Raw genomic sequence first — 18,605 nt, forward strand, 5'->3', positions numbered from 1 at the left:
CGCAATGCTTTTTCATGGATGAAAAATGAGGCCAACCCTTACGTACCACAGTTACCTGCCATTACTTTGATGAGAATCCAGATATATTTGTCTCCACGTAATAATGACACAGCTGGATAGGACAGAAAATATAGTGGGTAAGAGTCACTGGAACTAAATACAGTAAGAGACAAATTTTAGTACCAGTGACTTAAAAAAATCATTCTCCAGGGAGATGTGGACAAAATGTGGAAAAGGTAACTTTAATTCAGTTTCAGTGTGAGCTGACAGTTCGATGTCTACCAAAAATGGCATTTATTCACTAGACTAGGCAAAGCATTCACACTCCTCTGGGAAATAAAGGTTACAAGAAATCAAGAAGAAATAAACAAAAATTCCTGTAAACAATGAGCATTTTGGTATTGTTTATTTGTTCCCAGCACATCTTTTAAAAAATTACACACGGGCATTTACTTATAGAACAGTACATCTAAGAAAACCAGTAAAAGGAGAATTCAAACGTACACTCAAAGCACAGTATACAGACTATGAGTTTGAGCCCTTGTGGAAAGCAGTATGGCTCAGTTTGAATTGACAAAGCTATGCTGAAATTCTCAGGTATTTTCCTTCCCCCTACATATCCACTTTTAGACTATATGTATAGAGAATTGTTCGTATGCATTCGTTACAGTAGTAGAATGGCTTACATACAAGTGCTCATCCACATGTAGTCCCCGGAAGATTACTACAGTACTGGCAGGAATACACACTGCCTTGGAGGAAGACTCAAGAGAAGATACTATTCAAGTTGTATCAGAGCCAAAGTATTTCACAGGCTTAGCAAAAAAATTAGAAAGACAAAAATGATGTAACTTACACATATTTTTTGTAAGATTTATCACTGAGGAACAGAAATGTGTTTCCTGAAGGCACCATCACACAAAAGAAGGACTGACCACACGCGAGGAACAGAAACCCCCCTTCGAGGCCCTGCTCCTAGGGGGCTGCGTGAGCAAACACCAAAAGCATGCCGGGAATGTGTCCAGGCTCTGTGAGGATGCCACATCTGCCACGCCACACTGTGAGGCCACGATGTTGGATAGTAAGGGTGAAAATGTAGGAATGAAAGTGGATACAAATCCCACTGACTGATGAGATGTATGTGAGAGTACAGGTCCACCATGCACTCAACTAAATACACTAGGTGATCCAAACCGACCCTGTGGAAAGGATTCTCAGTATTTCTACATACAACTACTGAATTCCTGACATTCCTGAAGAGGAAGAGCCTTGAACTGCAAAACAACCTGTCTTTAAAGACCTACCCTCTCCCACTCATTTCAAATGGCTATTTCATGGGGGCGGGAGGAATCTCAAGAAGGCACTGTGAGCTTTGGGGGATACTGTTGAAGTAGGTCAATAAATAATTACTTACAGGAACCATACCAGTACAAGCATTTCATGCCCTTTTAAATATTCAAATAAGGTTAATTTACGAATTAAAGTATGTCTCATAGGGCCCTGTGGTGTTCATGAGAAACACTACTAACAATACGTCTTAAAAACACGTGTATATGTTGCTCAGAAATTATACTAATTTTTTTTTCTTCTTCTCTCTCAGAATGAGAATTCAGAGTATCTAAAAAATGTACTTAGCAATATTCAATGTATTATTTTTGTCTTGTGAAAAAATATAAACTAATTTCCTTTGGGAACCAAAAGAGAAATCTTCTCATGTGCAAAGAACTAAAGTTACTGAATTCTGTCATGGTTCTTTGGCTTGAGTGTGGTATATATCCACGGTCCTTCCCTCCTTTGCCAAGGAATTAACTGCTGTGGTTAGAAAAGCACGAGGCCGCTCATTCTTTGAGGAACTTCCCAGCTTTAAAAGGGATATGCTTCAGATCATGGAAGACTAAGCACCTAGGAATTTAACATTGATAAAAAATGTAGAGTTGGACACGACCTAGGTAGCTAATGATATACTCAGCTACAGATCCCAAGGGATTTGGTCACAGATTGTACTTGATTATACTATATTAATAACATTTAAAAAAATCAATTTCCTGTTTTGCAAATCAGTGGAAATATGAAGATGCAAAACTAAGGTTGAAAGAAAGGCCAATATACAAACAAGAAAAAAAACAGCTTCACACTCCCTTTAAAGAAAAAAAAATTCTTAGGTCCAGGTCCATTTTATTAATAATATGTATCTATAATCTCTTGACATTTATACAAGCAGGTTTTACAGTTAAATTTCATACTAAAGACAAACACTATTTGGCTTTGGGAACAGAAATCTGAGTAACTTATACCCTTCATATCAGACACTATTTCAACAGTTTAAGTAAACTTCTTACACAGTCTAGATTTCAGTATCAACGTCCCTCTTCCCCTCTGCAGGAAAGTGAAATTAGAAAGAATTAAGTGAATATGTGACATATGGCTCATTTGGGAACATAAAGCCTCAAGCAAAAAACCAAGCTTTACAACTACTAAGGCCAAAGTAGGAACACTCAAAGTTCTTCATTCCTAACCTAGCACTTATAATACTTTCTGCTTTTCTCCTACCATGAGCTAACCCCTGATTAAAATCAAACTTGCTAAAGAGTAAGTGGTAAACAAAAAGCTACTAAAGCTGCCATTAACTTCTGTCTCAGTGTTTGCTGAAATGTAGATACGCTTTCCACAGCACTCCCTTTGGCTGCCTGAAGCACTACTATGTTCTGATATTGATACCAAATAGAAGTTCAACCAAATCCAGCCCCATTTGAAGACTCGAGGGAACACACTTCCACTGAGGACTTCAAAACGTCTCTGATCAGCTACAGTTAAGAAGTTGTAGCTGTGAAAGAGATTGATAAGGGGAACTCTCTGGGGCCAACATGCAAAAAAGTATTTTCAAAAATGCAATCTAAGACTTAATGGCTAATACAATATGCTGAAAAAAAGGTTTCCTTGCAACCATCTTTACCTGGTATAGTACACACTCTGATGGCAGCTCATCCTTTATTGCACTTTTATTTTCCAAAATATACCTCAACAGAGCTATGTACACTAGAAGGCTTCCAGCTTCATAAATAACTTCCGAGTAACAGTGCTATAATACATAAGCACTTTAGGAAGAAAATTCCCTATTTTTCAGAGGAGGAAAGAATTCAATCTTCTTCCCCGGTAAAATACTGGGCACAATAAACATGTGTCTTCCACAATTCCTATGAAACAAAAAAGCTCAGTTACTAGCATAAGACTAAATACTTATGCACTACTGTAAATCGCACTGAACATTAAGGCAGCAGTTTCTCTAAGGATCAATAAAGCCTGTTCATATACTTTAGTATTCAATGCTATTTCTACCAGCTGCAAGTTCCCATTCCCACTGAAGCCTCAGCCCAAATGACATCGCTGCATTTAAGTAAAATATTACAAATACGACAACTCAAGAAAGAGAAGTCAGTGCTACCCAGTACTGAAAACTAATCGGTTACAGGCTCTTAAAATTTTTAAATAAACTTATTAAAAATGAGTTAAGCCGCATATAAGCAATGTTCTCCTAACTTTGCCTCTTATGAAGCCATTTTCAGATACTTCAGGAATGAGAGGAATGGTCTAAGTGCTTTTTGTGCATATTCATGAACTCACTCCTCTACAGACATTAAGTCTGTACCAGGGTACCTCCCAGAAGCAGGTGGGTGAGAGTGGGGGAAGGCTTTCCTTTACTAAATTAGAAGGAAACAGTACTGATGAACGTTCTTGAGTTTCAAAATGATCCCTGTAGAAATGATTCCAACTACAAAATGTAGTCACCATTATAAAACCAAGGTCGGGGAGTCTTGTATACATAGGAAAAAACCCATAAATCACTAGTTTCCATAAGGTTCATGTAGAACAGTGAGCACAATAATTTCAAGTGTTAAATTTATAAATTCCTAATATCAAGTACAGATCTCTGAGGTTGGTGTAATCTAACTCCCTGGGAAAGAAAGTTATAACAATCACATGCAAAGGAATGAATCTGCTTATGAATGTTTTATTAAAAAATTATTCAGAAACATGTATACACTTCCAGTGAGATATTAGTACCTTACTAAATTTTACATTTTGATCACCGATTAGAGAAATCACCTTCATGAATAGATGCAGTGTATAAAGCTGATAATTTTATAATTCTGTAGCCAATCTCCTCATCAAGTGTCCAACCATTTCAATCAAATCCTCAAGGGCTTTAAGAAAGATCTGCTGGAAATTTTATAATTGAAAATAAATCACCAATGAAGAGAGGCAGCTTCTAAAAAATAAATATTTAGTTTTTGTTGTTAAACTGGTATACTGATTTGCTTATAGATTTAAGCTTGTTAGTTTGAGGCCAATTTTGATAGTTAAAAATTATTATTTTGAAATCTTAAAAATACCTTTTTATCATTTTTAAATTTTCACTTTTCTGGTTAAGGCTACTTCAGATATAAAAGGTATCAAACTGCCCAAAAATACTTTGGAGCAGTTGCTACATACACAGACAGTGCATCCTTTTAAAGGATCGTCTGCATTTTGACTTATATTATCTGATTAAATATTAATTTTAAAAAATTATCAAAAGTTAGGTATTTTATTAAGAAAAGAATCCATCCTCAAAATGTGAATCATGAACCTTGACAGACAGTAATTTAAACTAATCATCTCACTAATTTTAATAGCCAGGTTTGAATGTAAAAATGTTTTCTAAATGTGATTAATGCCTTCCTTATTATTTAAGAAATAGGATATTTCAAACTTTTGATTAGGGTATATGCATTAATACATTTCTTTTAAAATCAAGGTTAAACCAGTAATTCAAAAAAGGTATTAAACCATTAGGAACTAAATTCAAACTTTACTTTTATATGAAAATTTATCATGCTGCTGGGTTAATAAAAAAATAATTGCCACTGAAACTGTTGAGGCTTTGAAATTCAATAGCTGAGCAATGACTGTTTTTTAGCCAAACAATTCTTTCAGCTGGAGACACTGGGCCAGGAGTCTTCCTTCTGATCCTGCTGCAGCTTCTTCTGCAGCTCAGTCACGAGCACCCAACAGCAGAAACATTAGGACTCTGGGCTGGATAAAGACATTCATTTTATGGTAAACCCGTCTTTCACATACAATGAGTGGTGTCAGCTTTTCTTACAGAACACATTATGAATGATCTAGGATATAGTAACAATAGGTTACTTCAGGGATACAAATACAACTCATACCTCAGTAGAAACAGAAACATGAAGAACAAAAATGTGTCCCCTCACAGAGTAACTGTATACTGGTGATTTAAGGTTTTATAACTGTGCACTCATGTTAAGACTGTGGACCAAGCACCTTACAAACTAAAGGCATCCTAATAACAAGCTGCTTATATTCTCTCATGAATAGCCTCCTGTAGTGGCCTACTCAGAGTAGAGTATCTCTTAGAAAACATATACATATATCATGCTCAGTGGACTCTTTCTCTAGCTATCTGCTTCCCAGAAATAGTCTTTTTAAAAAAGGCTAGATAAGCAATAGACAATACCAAAGTCTGTTTCCAAGAGGAAGCATCAATATAAAACAGCTGGCAGCATCTTTCTCTGAAATAAGCAGCAGACTTGTGCTACCTAACATTTGAAATGACAACCGTTGGCTGTAAACTGATATACCTACAGTGAGAGACATAGGAATACCATTTGTCAATCCACAGATGAGAAAACAAACCACAGAATAAAAACAAACTTATTTTAAACCAACAAACAAAAGGGTCAAAATATAGTCTATGATATATTTGATTACTGGTATAACCATTGTTGAAGTCTTAAAAAGAAAAAGTGACATTTTTCATAATGATACTAATGGATTATAAAAGGTTTCTGTTTCCAAAGATGTTACTGGGGTCCACATATTCCTTGACAGACTTCAGCATCCCAAAGCCGACATCTGAGATGCTTTCTTTTAGCCATTGCTTCCGTAACTTGCCCACTGGAAAAACAAAATAAAAAATGCTTCAATATACACTATGATTCTGGGAACCAATCAATCTTGTGACCACGAGTGAACAAACACTGTGTGATAAATGCTTTTATTCAAAAATGAGAAATGTTTTGCTTTATTTGATTTATTGAGCCCACCAGACTATCAAGCTCATTAAGCCCGATGCATTCCCAGGGGAAGTCTGTGCTCCACAGTGTCTCCTTTCTCTGTAAACTCTGAAATGGAGATTGAAGGAAGCCCAGACTGAGATTACAGCCCATTTTACAAACAAGATGGGAAAAACATGTATTTCAAAAGAACCTATCTCTCATCTTAACTACCAAAATACACCAAAGTTTCAGAGAAAATGATGCTAACTTAAGGAAAAATTATTGTGACATGAATTTGATGATTATACTTACCAAAAAATTACAGTGTGTACATCCTAAAATATTTTTATTTCCTTTGAAGTTTTTAATCACGAAGATTTGAAACAAATTCTAACCTTTAATAGTCACATGGGAAAAAAATTCTGGTTATCAAGCTTAAAGCTTTCTGTTTACATTTTCTTTCACAGTGCTTTTAAATACATCTGCATGTTCCCGTATAACAATAATTGCTTTATTCCTAATGTTTTTCTATATTTAGGAAATTCTGGGGCACTAAATAAAAAAATCACATACCTAATCATCTTAAATTTAACACTTTGCTTTTATAAACTATGTAATGTCCCCTTCACTTTGTCTCTAACTCAAGAATGAAGTAACATTATGATCAGCATCATAATTATGTTTTTAAAAGCACTTAATAAAAAACATAACCTTTTCAAGTATAACTTTTGTAAGAAATGATATGTAAAAAAATTCTGCACTGTCAACTTATTTTGGCATTGCAAAGCAATGCAATATGCTTACTTATCTGTGGCAAAACGAATGTCTTTTAATTTACAGTTAGAATTATAAGCTGTTAGTACTTCTCAAATATATGCGTTATTGTAATAATTGAATTCTAACAGTCATTTTGCACAAATGTTCATTAATGATCTGAAGTCATCAACAGTGACTTAATTGGCTAACTGAAATGGGAAACCTTATTTCATTAAAGTATTCAACCTGTCATTCTAAAATGCACTCCCATTTATCAGGCTGCAGCGATATATCACAGCATCCACTTTTCAAAAGCCTTAAATACCACTGTAGTTCAACTCAAACCATCTTTTGTGTCCCGTTCTCCAGGAAACCATCAAATTGTCATCGAAATAATAAATGGCATGATACCCTCAGGCGTTTCTGCTTGGCTTTTAGAAATACGTTATTTCTCACGTGAGGATGAGGGGAAATGAAGTTCAGGAGGAAAAAAATTGAATTTAAAATTAAAAATTTTGAAGAAATTCTAAAATTAGAAGCTGAACAATATAAATTCCTATTCACACAATCTGTTCCACCTAAGAGATGTTCTGCTAGGACCTTTCACCATCTTCCAAGAGACAATCCACGACTATGCTTCAGCCTGTTTTCCTATCTCCAAATGGATTAGAAACTATAGTCGCTTCGATTCTGACATTCTGTGAGTTTAAACACTTCAAAAAGCTGAAAACCAGTTATTTCCAGATTTGTCTGTGAACTTAAAAAAAAAAAAAAACCCAGCAACTACTCTGAGTGGTACGGTGGCATTCTGTTACACAAGCTACCCACACTGAGGCAGCTCAGCAGAGAGGAGTCACGAGCAGTCAATGCCAGGCTCCACTGTTATCTGTAATATAGTTTCACTGAATGTGTCCTGTGGTTATAGATGTAATTGTCCTGAAAAGACTGCAAACAACTGCTCCAACAAGATGGAGCACATTAGAAGCTCAGCAGGATGCCCAACAGCTAGTTTGTCTGCCTGGTTTTACACCTCTAGTAATAATGCAATTCCACAAGGAGCTGAACCATCATCTGAGAAGCCACCCAACAGCCATTGCATATTTAATGAAGTCGCTCACCAAGCGGTGGAAAACAGAAGGTGCTTGGAGTGCATCATTAGTTCTGTCAGAAGGATAATTTACACATCTATCTTGTCAAATTTTCTATGGTTTATACTTTTACAATAATCAATCTAACATACATTTGATTAGTGAACTAGAAAGTTAAAAAAAAAGTGCAGCCAATATGGCTGTGGCCCCTCATAAACATATATGATGAAAGAATTTAACCCCTTGGTGACAGAGGTTTGCGAGCTGCTTCTGCTATTGATAAAAGAAACTGAAATGGGGTTAGAAGTCATGCTTATGCAATAAGAGGAGCTAGAAATCTTTGTTTTTGCTAAATAAGCATACAAAAAGAAAATACAGTTTAAGTAAAAACACAGTGTGCCTGAAAAACAAGGCAATTGTTAGAAATAGTCTTAAAACTCTGGAAAACTTTCTGTGGTTGCCTCAGATGCATCAATAAATTAAGACAACAAGCCACCACAGGCCTAATTCCAGAGAAGGAAGCTACTTTTAAGTGGAATACTTATTCCAGAGCTAGACAGTAGTAATAATGTCTCTGTATAATCATTTCTGGTGTTCAGAAATTAACTGACTATACTGGCCTATACACACATAACACATATGTATACACTTGTATAGTAATTGCTTAAAAATCTGCACATCTCATTCTGAAACAGAAGAAATGAACAAAAATTGCAAATAACAGTTGGCCTAAAACTATTTCAACATATAGTACCTAATATGTGACAGTCATATGAAGAGGCATGTATACTTTCATATCACATGAAGCTCCTTATTTTTTCTAGACCTGTATCATCCAATGTGGAATCTTCATGGTTACTGACCCAAGTACACTCCTTTGACTTTTGATTTTTATTCTTAGTCTAGGAGGTAACACTTGAGACACAAAAAGTATACTATGTTTGAACACAAGGACTCTGTAATCCATAATTCACTATTTTTTCTAAATAAAGAATGCCCTAAGTATTTAAACCAAATATTTTAAAGCCTTTACAAGATATAAAAAAGACAGTCCAAATACTGAGCATTACAGAAAACTAATGGTGGGGGGATCTTTATCTGCTTAAATTAAAACTGGAGTTAATCTTTTCACAGTATTATTTCTAATAATGCAGCTAAGACTGGATACACAGGTTTTATGCGTGTTCTGCAATATATATAGTAGCTTTGCATTCCCCTTTTGATGGTAACAGACCCAAGAAACAGTGTATTTTGTGATACAATCAACAGCATAAAACAATGAGTAGACGTGTACAGAAGGCATGGAGGTGCTGAAGTGATGTCATACATGCAAAATATGGACATGGTGGCAGCCCTGCCACCAAACACTATCTGGAACTACTTTTTGTGGTTTAAGAGACTGAAGATTCAGCAGAAACTACCAAATAGCTCCATCTTAAGAGGGATAAATCTGGGGTTTGTCACTCACAGGTCTTTTTAGCAAGATATAGTTTAACTTTTCCAATCAAAAGTTTAATTATAAGGTTAGAAACTTTTATAGACTCACTAAAAGGAACAAATTATGAATGGGGCCATAGATTTAGAGGCTTACTGAAACTAAAACTCAAAAGCAGAATTTAGCCAAAGCAAAAAGCAACTAACCACTATTATAACAACTATTTCAAGGGCTGCTGGTACAGCGCTTGCATAGCAAGCACAGGCCCTGGGTGTGATCCTCAGCAGCATCAAAACAAAATTTAAAAAAACAACTATTTCAAAAGTTCTAGTCTGTGCATCCTGGATGCCTACTGAGCAGTAACCTACGGGTTAGATTTTGAAAAAAAAACAAAACATTGGATAATTTCTACTCTTTGAGTTACATGTTAAATCTATGATAATGTATCTTCAAGTAGCACTGGGTTTCATCCTAAAAAGGGGACTCAGCTGTCCATTTCCTTGTGTTACAAAGCTCATTTCTGGGTGGTTGGCTCATCTTTGTAGAGGTGTACACTGAATGCCAGCAAACAGACCATCAACTGAGAGATGATAACACCCAGCCCTGTGAGATGGGGCCGTAAGAATAAAAGATTCCCTAAAAACTACATGTAATGTTTTGTGGACACTAAAGGTCATATTTGATTTTTAAAAATCATCTGGCTTGTTTTCTACTGAGACTTCTAGTATCAGAAAAAGTTCAAGAGTATTATGGACTTTACTAAAACAATTAAAATCCAATATAAGATTTTCCTCTTATTGTCAATACTTAAAATGTCACTTTTCTTAAATGCTAAGATTTCAACTGTGCAGTTTATATAATAGTTCTACACACTTCTAGACTCTTGAGTAGAGGGGATTCGGCATCCAAAAAAATATTTTGATTTTTAGGATGTTAACAGATGATAAGAACTAGATTCAATCTGTCTTCAAATTTAAGTCAGAGTAGCAATCAAGGCCCACACAACAGAGATGGGAATATGTTAGGTCAGATACGAGAAAACACTGTTCCTTAAAAGATTTGGATCATGTTTTTATTCCTCTGTGTAGTCCTGTTACAAGACACAGTACATACGTCACATAGTAAGAATTCAATATATGCTAGGTGAAATAAAAAAGTAGATATCTAGAATTATATCTAAAGTACTTTAGATATGGTAAATGGATTCAAACATCTAGGGAAAGCAATCTGGGTTTCTATAATTTCCTTTTATTGTATCTGCCTTGCATTGCCTATATTCTGACATTATTTCTTCGATATATTCGTAGTTATTCCATAATACCTTAGACAAGAGAAAGTATGTCATGGGAGCTAAACTTCTCATTTCCTTCAAAATCTCCAGGGTTCTGGACTCTTCTCAGTGGTCCTCAACTGGGGTGATTCTAGCCCCCATGGAGCATTAGTAATGTTTAGAGATGTTTCTGGTTGTCATAACCACGTGGAGTGGCTGGAGCTGGAAACTGTTCATATGTATGGAAGCAAGAAAAGGCCAGAGTGCCTCAAGCAGTCAAACTACCTCAGTCCTGAGAAAAACATCCTGCCTGGGTAATTTCAGCCATAGTCACTAGGCAACCTTGTATCGCGTGATACTAATTTTGCAAGAGTATAAATAAATGCCCCTATTGTTGTTGTGCAGGTCCTCTTACCTACCAGGGAAGACGTTGCCTTCACCAGGCCCAGATCTTATCTCTTGTCTATTTTTTCCTCATACCCACGGCCGTTCCTCCCCACGGCACACTGAAAGATCAATGAGTTTCCTATATTTGGCGCCTGAACAGAACACTCAGTGAGAAAGGGACTTCCGGAGTGTGAACAACAGGGCAGGGAAGTGAATTGGTGAGAGCCAGTATTCAGCACAGGCCTGCAGGCAATATTGGCCTATCAGGTGTAAAGAGTGGCAGTGGAGGTTCATTAGGGCCAAAAAACGGGTTCTCTAGGGCCAGAAGTGGGTTCACTAAGGCCTGAGAGATAAATGAGCTTAAAGAGAGAAATAGCCTTAAGAGAAGCCAAAAAAAGGAGAGAAGTATATTGAATTACTGGTAGTTAAAAACGGGGCAGTGTCTCAAGAACCACAGATATTTATACATGTATATAAAAATGTTTGTTCTTTTCTTGGTTACTGTATTTACTTGTCTCTTCTGGATGTGGTTAGAAGCGGTTTTACAATCACAAAGCATTCAGCTGAGAACTGTACTAAAGTCAAGTCCCCAGCCCAAGCGGGACAAGGAGGGCGGAACAAGGAGGGCGAAACAAGGAGGGCGGAACAACGGCACTGCCAATAGAGCTTGAACTTTCTAGTTTTGTTGAATCAGAAGAAAAAGGAAAAATTTCTTTTAAATTGCACAGGGCTGGTTGTGGGGAGGGGGGGTGCAAACCAGGTTCAGGGACAGCCCTACACTCCACCCTAGGCAGATCCAGCTGCCTGCATATCCGTACACTGGGTCCAGCCATGGTGGCTGGTGTGTGGCTCCAACCACTGGCATGTGCGCTATTCACACCAGAATTCATTCTGCTCAAAACAATGCCTGTACTTGAAATCCGTACAAAAATGGGACATCAGCAGCCAGCGCGGGAGCCCAGCAGCCAGCGTGGGAGCCCAGAGCAGGAGCTACTACTGGCCTCTGCGGCCACCCACCTGCCAGTGTCACTTGGGGAGAGGGAATGTGGGTGAGGGAGCCCACTCCCCATACTAAGACAATGGAGCAGCTGCTAGCAGCTCACCCAACCCCAAGGCAATAAGGCGTAGGCTGCACCCAGAGTCAGGAACAAAACTTTGTTCATATCACCCCAGATTCTCTTATCGCTCAATTCGACGTTCTTTCCTTGACAAAATTTTTAAAATTATAAATAAATTTTTAAAAAGGGGATCCAAGGATTTGGGTCTTTTGACACCTACTGGGTTCAAAGATAAAATGGATTAGTTAAAGAAAAAGCATTTTAAAAGGCTTTTAGGCATAAGTGCAGATGGCCTCCGGGTATGGCGGCTACAGGTCCACAGTAACAGAAGTGCTAAATTGCTAACCTGGAGGGACGCAGAAGGCCATTCAGCAGGGAATAAAGCCTCACAGGGAATACAGCGATTCTATGTTTACACGCTTGGCACTAGAAGAGAAGCTTTTACATTTTCCCCTTAAGGTGATTAATTTAAAAAGTTGTTTCCATCCTCAAGATAAAAACATTTTGCATTTAGTTTAAAAAAAATCGCATTTCCTAAGATTTACAATAATGGGGATATTTTTAAAAGATTACTTAAAGTTCTCGTGATTCCTAACAAGGATGATAGCCTGTTCATAGTCCTAAATAAATTAGATTAAAAAGCTTTAGTGTTTTAGAAATAGATATGAAAGTTTGGAGTACAATCTAAAAGCAGTGGAGTTCAAAACAGTTGCTTGATTTTGACATCCCATTTAAATAATGGCAGGCCTAGTGGTAGCCTCTGAACAGATACAATCTATGATAACTTCCTCATATTTGGGTCAACTTATCCAACAAAGACAATTTAAACTATTCAGATCAACCTAAAATGATTTTCAGGACTTTATTTGGTAATATTAATTGGCTCCATCCAGATTTTGTGCTAACTTCTCTGGTGTTATTGTCATTAACCTTTAGACAACTTAATTCAATTTGCTTCTGTTTTCACAGATGGGTCCTATTAGGTTAAGGGAGGCTATGTGATGGCTTCCTCTTCCAAAATATAGGATACAGGTTTCTCATTGTATGAGAAAAGGGAGATTCAATCCTTCCCATTTCACTTGGCAACATATACTATTAGATTTTTAAAATTTTATGAAAGATGGAAGTACAGCAGCAGAAAGACAATTCAGTCAGGTAAAGAAAAAAAGGCTAACTTAGTGTCAAGGATACGTTTGTGTTTTGCTAGAGCATGCCGTCTGGCTATATCTCAAAGCCAGATCTGGAGAAAGAGGTGGCAACGATGAGGCTAGATTTGACCTGAGGCCTACTGAAGAAACTGACAAAATGGAAATCTAAGGTCTAAATAGATGATAGAGTATAGAGATAACAGAGCTGAAATTTACTAGTCTTAAGACAGCATAAAATATACAACTGTATATTAATTATAGATAAAAGATTCTGTTCCTTGCAAATTTTTCTAATGAGAGATCTCTGCCAACTGACAAAATCTGACTAGTCTATTTATAATTATTAATTTCTAAAATTGTAATAGTTACTATAATTCAATCTGGTCAAAATATATTTGAGTGCACTCTGATTTTATAAAGATGTCTGTTTGTTCTGTGTACTTGTTATTTGTTTATTTGCCATTTTGTGAATAGCTGTTCCTCTTTTTATTTTAGCTCAATTTTTCTTTTATCGTTTGGTCATAATACAATTTGTGTTATAGACTTAAAAGCATGCTTTCATCTGAGTTACCAGCTGGTCTAAGTGATATCAAAATTAGTTTACTAATAGCTCATTAAAAAAATTAAGACATTTAACCACAATTCCTTAGGGTGAGGAGAAATTATTGGGCAGGACTCCAATTGGTGAATGGAGGAGAAGCCAACCTTTATTCATTAATAAGCAGCCCCCAATGATCTCCAGGGTCTCTGGGAGACACTCCCCAAATTTGGTCATGGGCAAAGGGTAAAATTTTCCAGGAAAAGTAAGATAAGGTTTTCTCACACAAGATGCTCTTAGCATGAAACTAAATTAAGAAACAAAGGTTTTCACGTGTTTGGTAATTCATTATTGTTAATCTCATAGTGTATTAAATGTATTTATGATTCCAGATGTACAGGTCTTCCAAAATGTAAAGCAAGGATTGCTTATAAGACTTTTTGTTCAGATTTAGACCTTTGCCTTTAACGCAAAACTTATATATACCTCATTAAAGGATAACAAACTGGGTAAAAGCTTCTAATGTACTAGATAGAGATGACTGGCTAAAAGGGTTATGTTATGTCAAAATGAAAAAATCATGTCATCATGATTGTCATGCTGTAATGTTATGTATTGTTTTGATTTCTAAAATTCTGTGCAAAAAATATTTAACTGTTATCTGTTAAAATTCTATAAGGATTTATATGTGAGGATATCCATGGTTGTTAAAAAAATAACAGTTCTATTTTATGTTCTAAGGTGTTTGCTATTCAGATAAGATAGCATTATTAAGCTACTGCCTCCATTACCATGTAATGTCATTAATTTTCTCTTCTGGATGTTTAACAACTAAGATTTGGAGACCAAAGATTTACAGAGTTAGATGGGCTAAGAGGATAGCCAATATTTTGGCCCTAGCCCTCAGAGGTTAATGAGGACTCAAGACATAAGAAAACCTCTGCTGCGATACCCTATAACTTGGTTGAGTCCCTCATTTTCTGATCAAAGAGATTATGAGACCACAGAGGAACATGATTCATGATGTACAGTGTGCCTAAGGAAAGTCACCAGGAGAGAAAAAAATCTCTCAAGCTTTCACAGAAAGCAACTTGGTCAAGAATGGCCAAAACTCATCCAGATGGCTGACACTGATAGAAGATCTAGAGGTGCTGTACTTGGTTCCAAGGCGATTTCCTGAGGAGATTCAACTGACCTTGACAGATAACAAAAAGTCAAATTTTATTAATACAGGTCTCACTTTAACTTTGTCTTAGACATCTAGCAGAAAAGATTATAATCATTAATACAAGATGTATTAATATGGTAGGTGTAAAAGGTTCAAGTCACCCACAACTTCTGCTGACTGCCAGCTAGACTGGTAACTGACCACTGTTACGCATATTTGGACTATATTCTCCAAGCACAGCTTTTCTAGCTTCAACTGAATACCCATCATTTACAAAACAGAGGAGAGATGTAGGGAGCGCCTGGAGCTAGAAATTGGTTGTATGTGTGGAAGCAAGATAAGGCCATAGTGCCTCAAGCAGTCAAACTACTGCAGTCTTGAGAAAAACATCCTGCCTGGATAATTTCAGTCATTAGTCACTAGGCAACCATGTATCTCATGACACTAACTTCCTAAGAGTATCAATAAATGTCCCTACTGTTGTTATGCAGGTCCTCTTACCTATCAGGTAAGAGATCACCTCCACCTGACCCAGCTCTTGTCTCTTATCTATTTTTTCCTTGTACCCACTGCTGTTCTTCCCTGGGATATACTGAGAGACCAATGAGATTCCCAGCATATAACTGGGACAATGTAACTGGGATCTACTTATGGCTAAATAGCCTACAGTGCACAGAACAGGACCCCCCCACCCCTACCATGAAGAATTCTCTGGCCAAAAATATACACAGTACCAAGATTAAGAAATTCTGGTATCTACACTAAGTCCTCAACACAGGAACAAGTTCTGTTCCAAGAGAAGGTTCATAGCTGGATTCACACATAGGTCTGACAAAGTGAGTTTGAAAATTGTGAAAGTTTGCCTCACAAATGTTCATAAAGTGGGGACTTACAATATGTGTTTATCTTCTAAGAGCCCAAACAATTTCCATGAAGGTGTACTTTGACTACTACAGCTAATTAAATTAGCAACAAGTGGCTCCTGCCATTTGCAAGGTGATTTTGCCCTAACTTTAAAGTTACTGACCAAGCTGAGAGAATTTTTGGGAAAAGAGGTAGACAGAAGTTACACTGTAAGAACATCAATGATAAGGGTAACTTCATTTTAAAAGTTTATAACTAACGACTTGAATTTAATGTTTCCTAAAAAGGAAAGATTCAAGTCATAGTTAGGGCCATTTTTCCAACCAATAGGTGAAAGTTAGTATGACACAAATTTTGGTAACATTGTATGGCAGAATGTTCTGTGAAAAAAAATTATGTCTGTATTCCTTAATACTATAGACACTAGTTACATGTGGATACAGAACACTTGAAATGTGGCTAGTCAACTAAGGAAACAATTTTTTTAATTTTAATAATTTTAATTTTACATGTATCCCAATGGCTTCTAAACTGGACATAGCTACAGAACACGGAAAATAAATTTTACCTATAGTTACCTATGAGGTAAATACCTGTTAGGATTAAGTGTTTACTAATCACATAAAATGACAGAAAATTATGTATTCTGTAACCATATAAAAATGTATATTTTTGTCAGACAAACATCTTATTTATAATGGTTCTAGAAATAAAATTCTCAAGGAAAATACTCCTTTAGTGGTCCACAGAGAAATGGTATTATATGTGCCATTTATCCTCTCCTAATGGTACCCTTCAGGTTGTCAACGACAGATAGAGCATGTGGTACAATACAGCAATGACAATACTGTCCCTGGCCCATTGTTGTCTTGGACTGAACATCTGCAGTTACATGGGGGTAGGGGTGAATCAGTACATTCTTGCTACAGATTTTATCAGCTTTTAAGTCTGCTTAGCCTGTAATATAGCTGAGAAAGTGTAATGTTCTGGTAAGCTATGGGTTGAACTAGTTTTACAGTCTGTGCTTATAGTCTATTTATAATATTGCTTCAGTGGAAAAATTCTACAACCACTTTTTAAGTTCTGTGAAAAAAGGTCAGTCACAAAAAAGAAACTGAAAATATTAATTTACAGGGCGAAACAAATTTTCCATGGTTCTTACGGTAATCTTATTGTTATGGTTGATACATTGTGTCAACTTGGGGAGTCTAGAGCTTTGGCTAAGTGACTCAGCAGTTCTGCATCTTGGGGTAAAAAAGGACACGCTCTTACCCTTCTGGGATGTTGTTTACTGCATTAATTTGAGAAGTTTAGGTTAACTATGTGACTCAGAAGGGAGCCAAGGTGCTTACTTTGTATTCATCCTAAGCCTGTGGAAGAGGAACACATGCAGAGGGTGTGGGTGTAGAGGACCATCCCCATCCCTTCTGAGCAGGTAGACTGCATAAAAAAAGGAACTGAGGAAGGACTGGCTGCAGGTTCTTTGGAGGAGCTCCAGTCTTCGCCATCAGCTTGGTCGTCTCCTGGCTTCTGGTGCAGACTGTTGGGCTTCCATCTGGGACTCTTCAGCCTTCTGGTGTTGGCTCTCTGGCCTTCATCGTACATTCTTCAGCATTCCATTGCAGACCCATCAGCCTTTTGATACAGACTGGCACGGACACTGCAGTGAGCTCCAGGCCCAGGGCTGGGCTCTTCAGTCTCCAGCATGCAGACACCCTCTGTAGGCTTCCTCATCCAGCTCTGTAGCTGACCATTGTAAGCCAAACTTGTAATCTCTTGTACATTTGTTTATCTTATATTATATCTGTTCCTCTAGTAAACCCTGACTGACACACTTATAAAGACTGAATGCTGGAAAGGCTATATGCATCTGGTGGCTCTCAAGAGAGAATAGTGATGTGGGCAGTCAAGATACAAAACAGTTCCACCACCAAAAGCATCTGTGTTGCTAATTTATAGTCACCTCCTTCCTACTCCTGACTCCTGGAAACCACTGATCCGTTCTCCACTTCTATAATTTTGTCATTTCAAAAATGTTATAGAAGAATACAGTATGCAACCTTTTGGGGCTGGCATTTATACATTCAGGTAACTCTTTGGAGATACAACCAAATTGCTTATAGGCATCAATAGTTCACATTTTAAAAAATTACGAATAGTACCATGGCATGGTTGTATCACATTTTACTCACCAGCAGAAGGACATGTGAGCAGTTTCTAGTTTGGGGTTATTATGAATAAAGCTGGTATCAAACTATTATCTACCACTGTAATCCTCTTCAGAGAAGTGTTTCTTCCTGTCTTTTGTCTATTTTCTAACTGGATTGTTGCTTCCTGCTATTAAGTTCTGAGAATACGTCTTACAGATATATCTTTTGTTGGATATGTGATTTGCACATGTTTTCTCCTACTCTGTACTCCATCTTTTATCCTCCTTGTGAACTCCTTCATGGAGTAAAACTTAATTTTGAGGAAATTCAGTTTACCAACTTTTCCTTTGTGGATTATACTTTTGGTGTCCAATCTAAGCACTCTTTGTCTAGTTGTAGATTCTGAAGATTTTCTCTTGTTTTTTATCCCTCAAAGAGAATTTTATGTTTTACATCTAATGTCATTTAGTTATTATGAGTTAGTTTTTGTAGACACATGAGATTTAGGTCAAGGTTTGCTTTTGTTTGTTTTGCCTAGTGATGTACAATTGCTCCAGCACCATTTCTTAAAAAAGTATACTTCTTTATTAGGCTGCTTTTGTATTTTTGTCAAAATCAGCCAGATACACTTGTGTGGGTCTATTTTGGGGTTTTCTATTCTGTTCCATTGATCTATGTGTC

At 36.9% G+C, this 18,605-nt stretch overlaps 1 protein-coding gene across 1 annotated transcript in view; it reads right to left on the reverse strand.

Annotated features, from left to right (window-relative positions):
- Positions 1-387: 387 nt before the first annotated feature.
- Positions 388-18,605, reverse strand: part of Agps (alkylglycerone phosphate synthase) — a 128,100-nt gene continuing 109,882 nt past the window's right edge. The window contains exon 20 of the mRNA XM_005373401.2: positions 388-5,961. Coding sequence (XP_005373458.1) covers positions 5,840-5,961 — 122 coding nt within the window. The 3' untranslated portion in view covers positions 388-5,839. The remainder of the gene's footprint in view (positions 5,962-18,605) is intronic.

The sequence above is a fragment of the Chinchilla lanigera genome, unplaced genomic scaffold (assembly GCF_000276665.1).
Source record: "Chinchilla lanigera isolate Chin_1 unplaced genomic scaffold, ChiLan1.0 scaffold00002, whole genome shotgun sequence".
In the NCBI taxonomy this organism is placed as follows: Eukaryota; Metazoa; Chordata; class Mammalia; order Rodentia; family Chinchillidae; genus Chinchilla; species Chinchilla lanigera.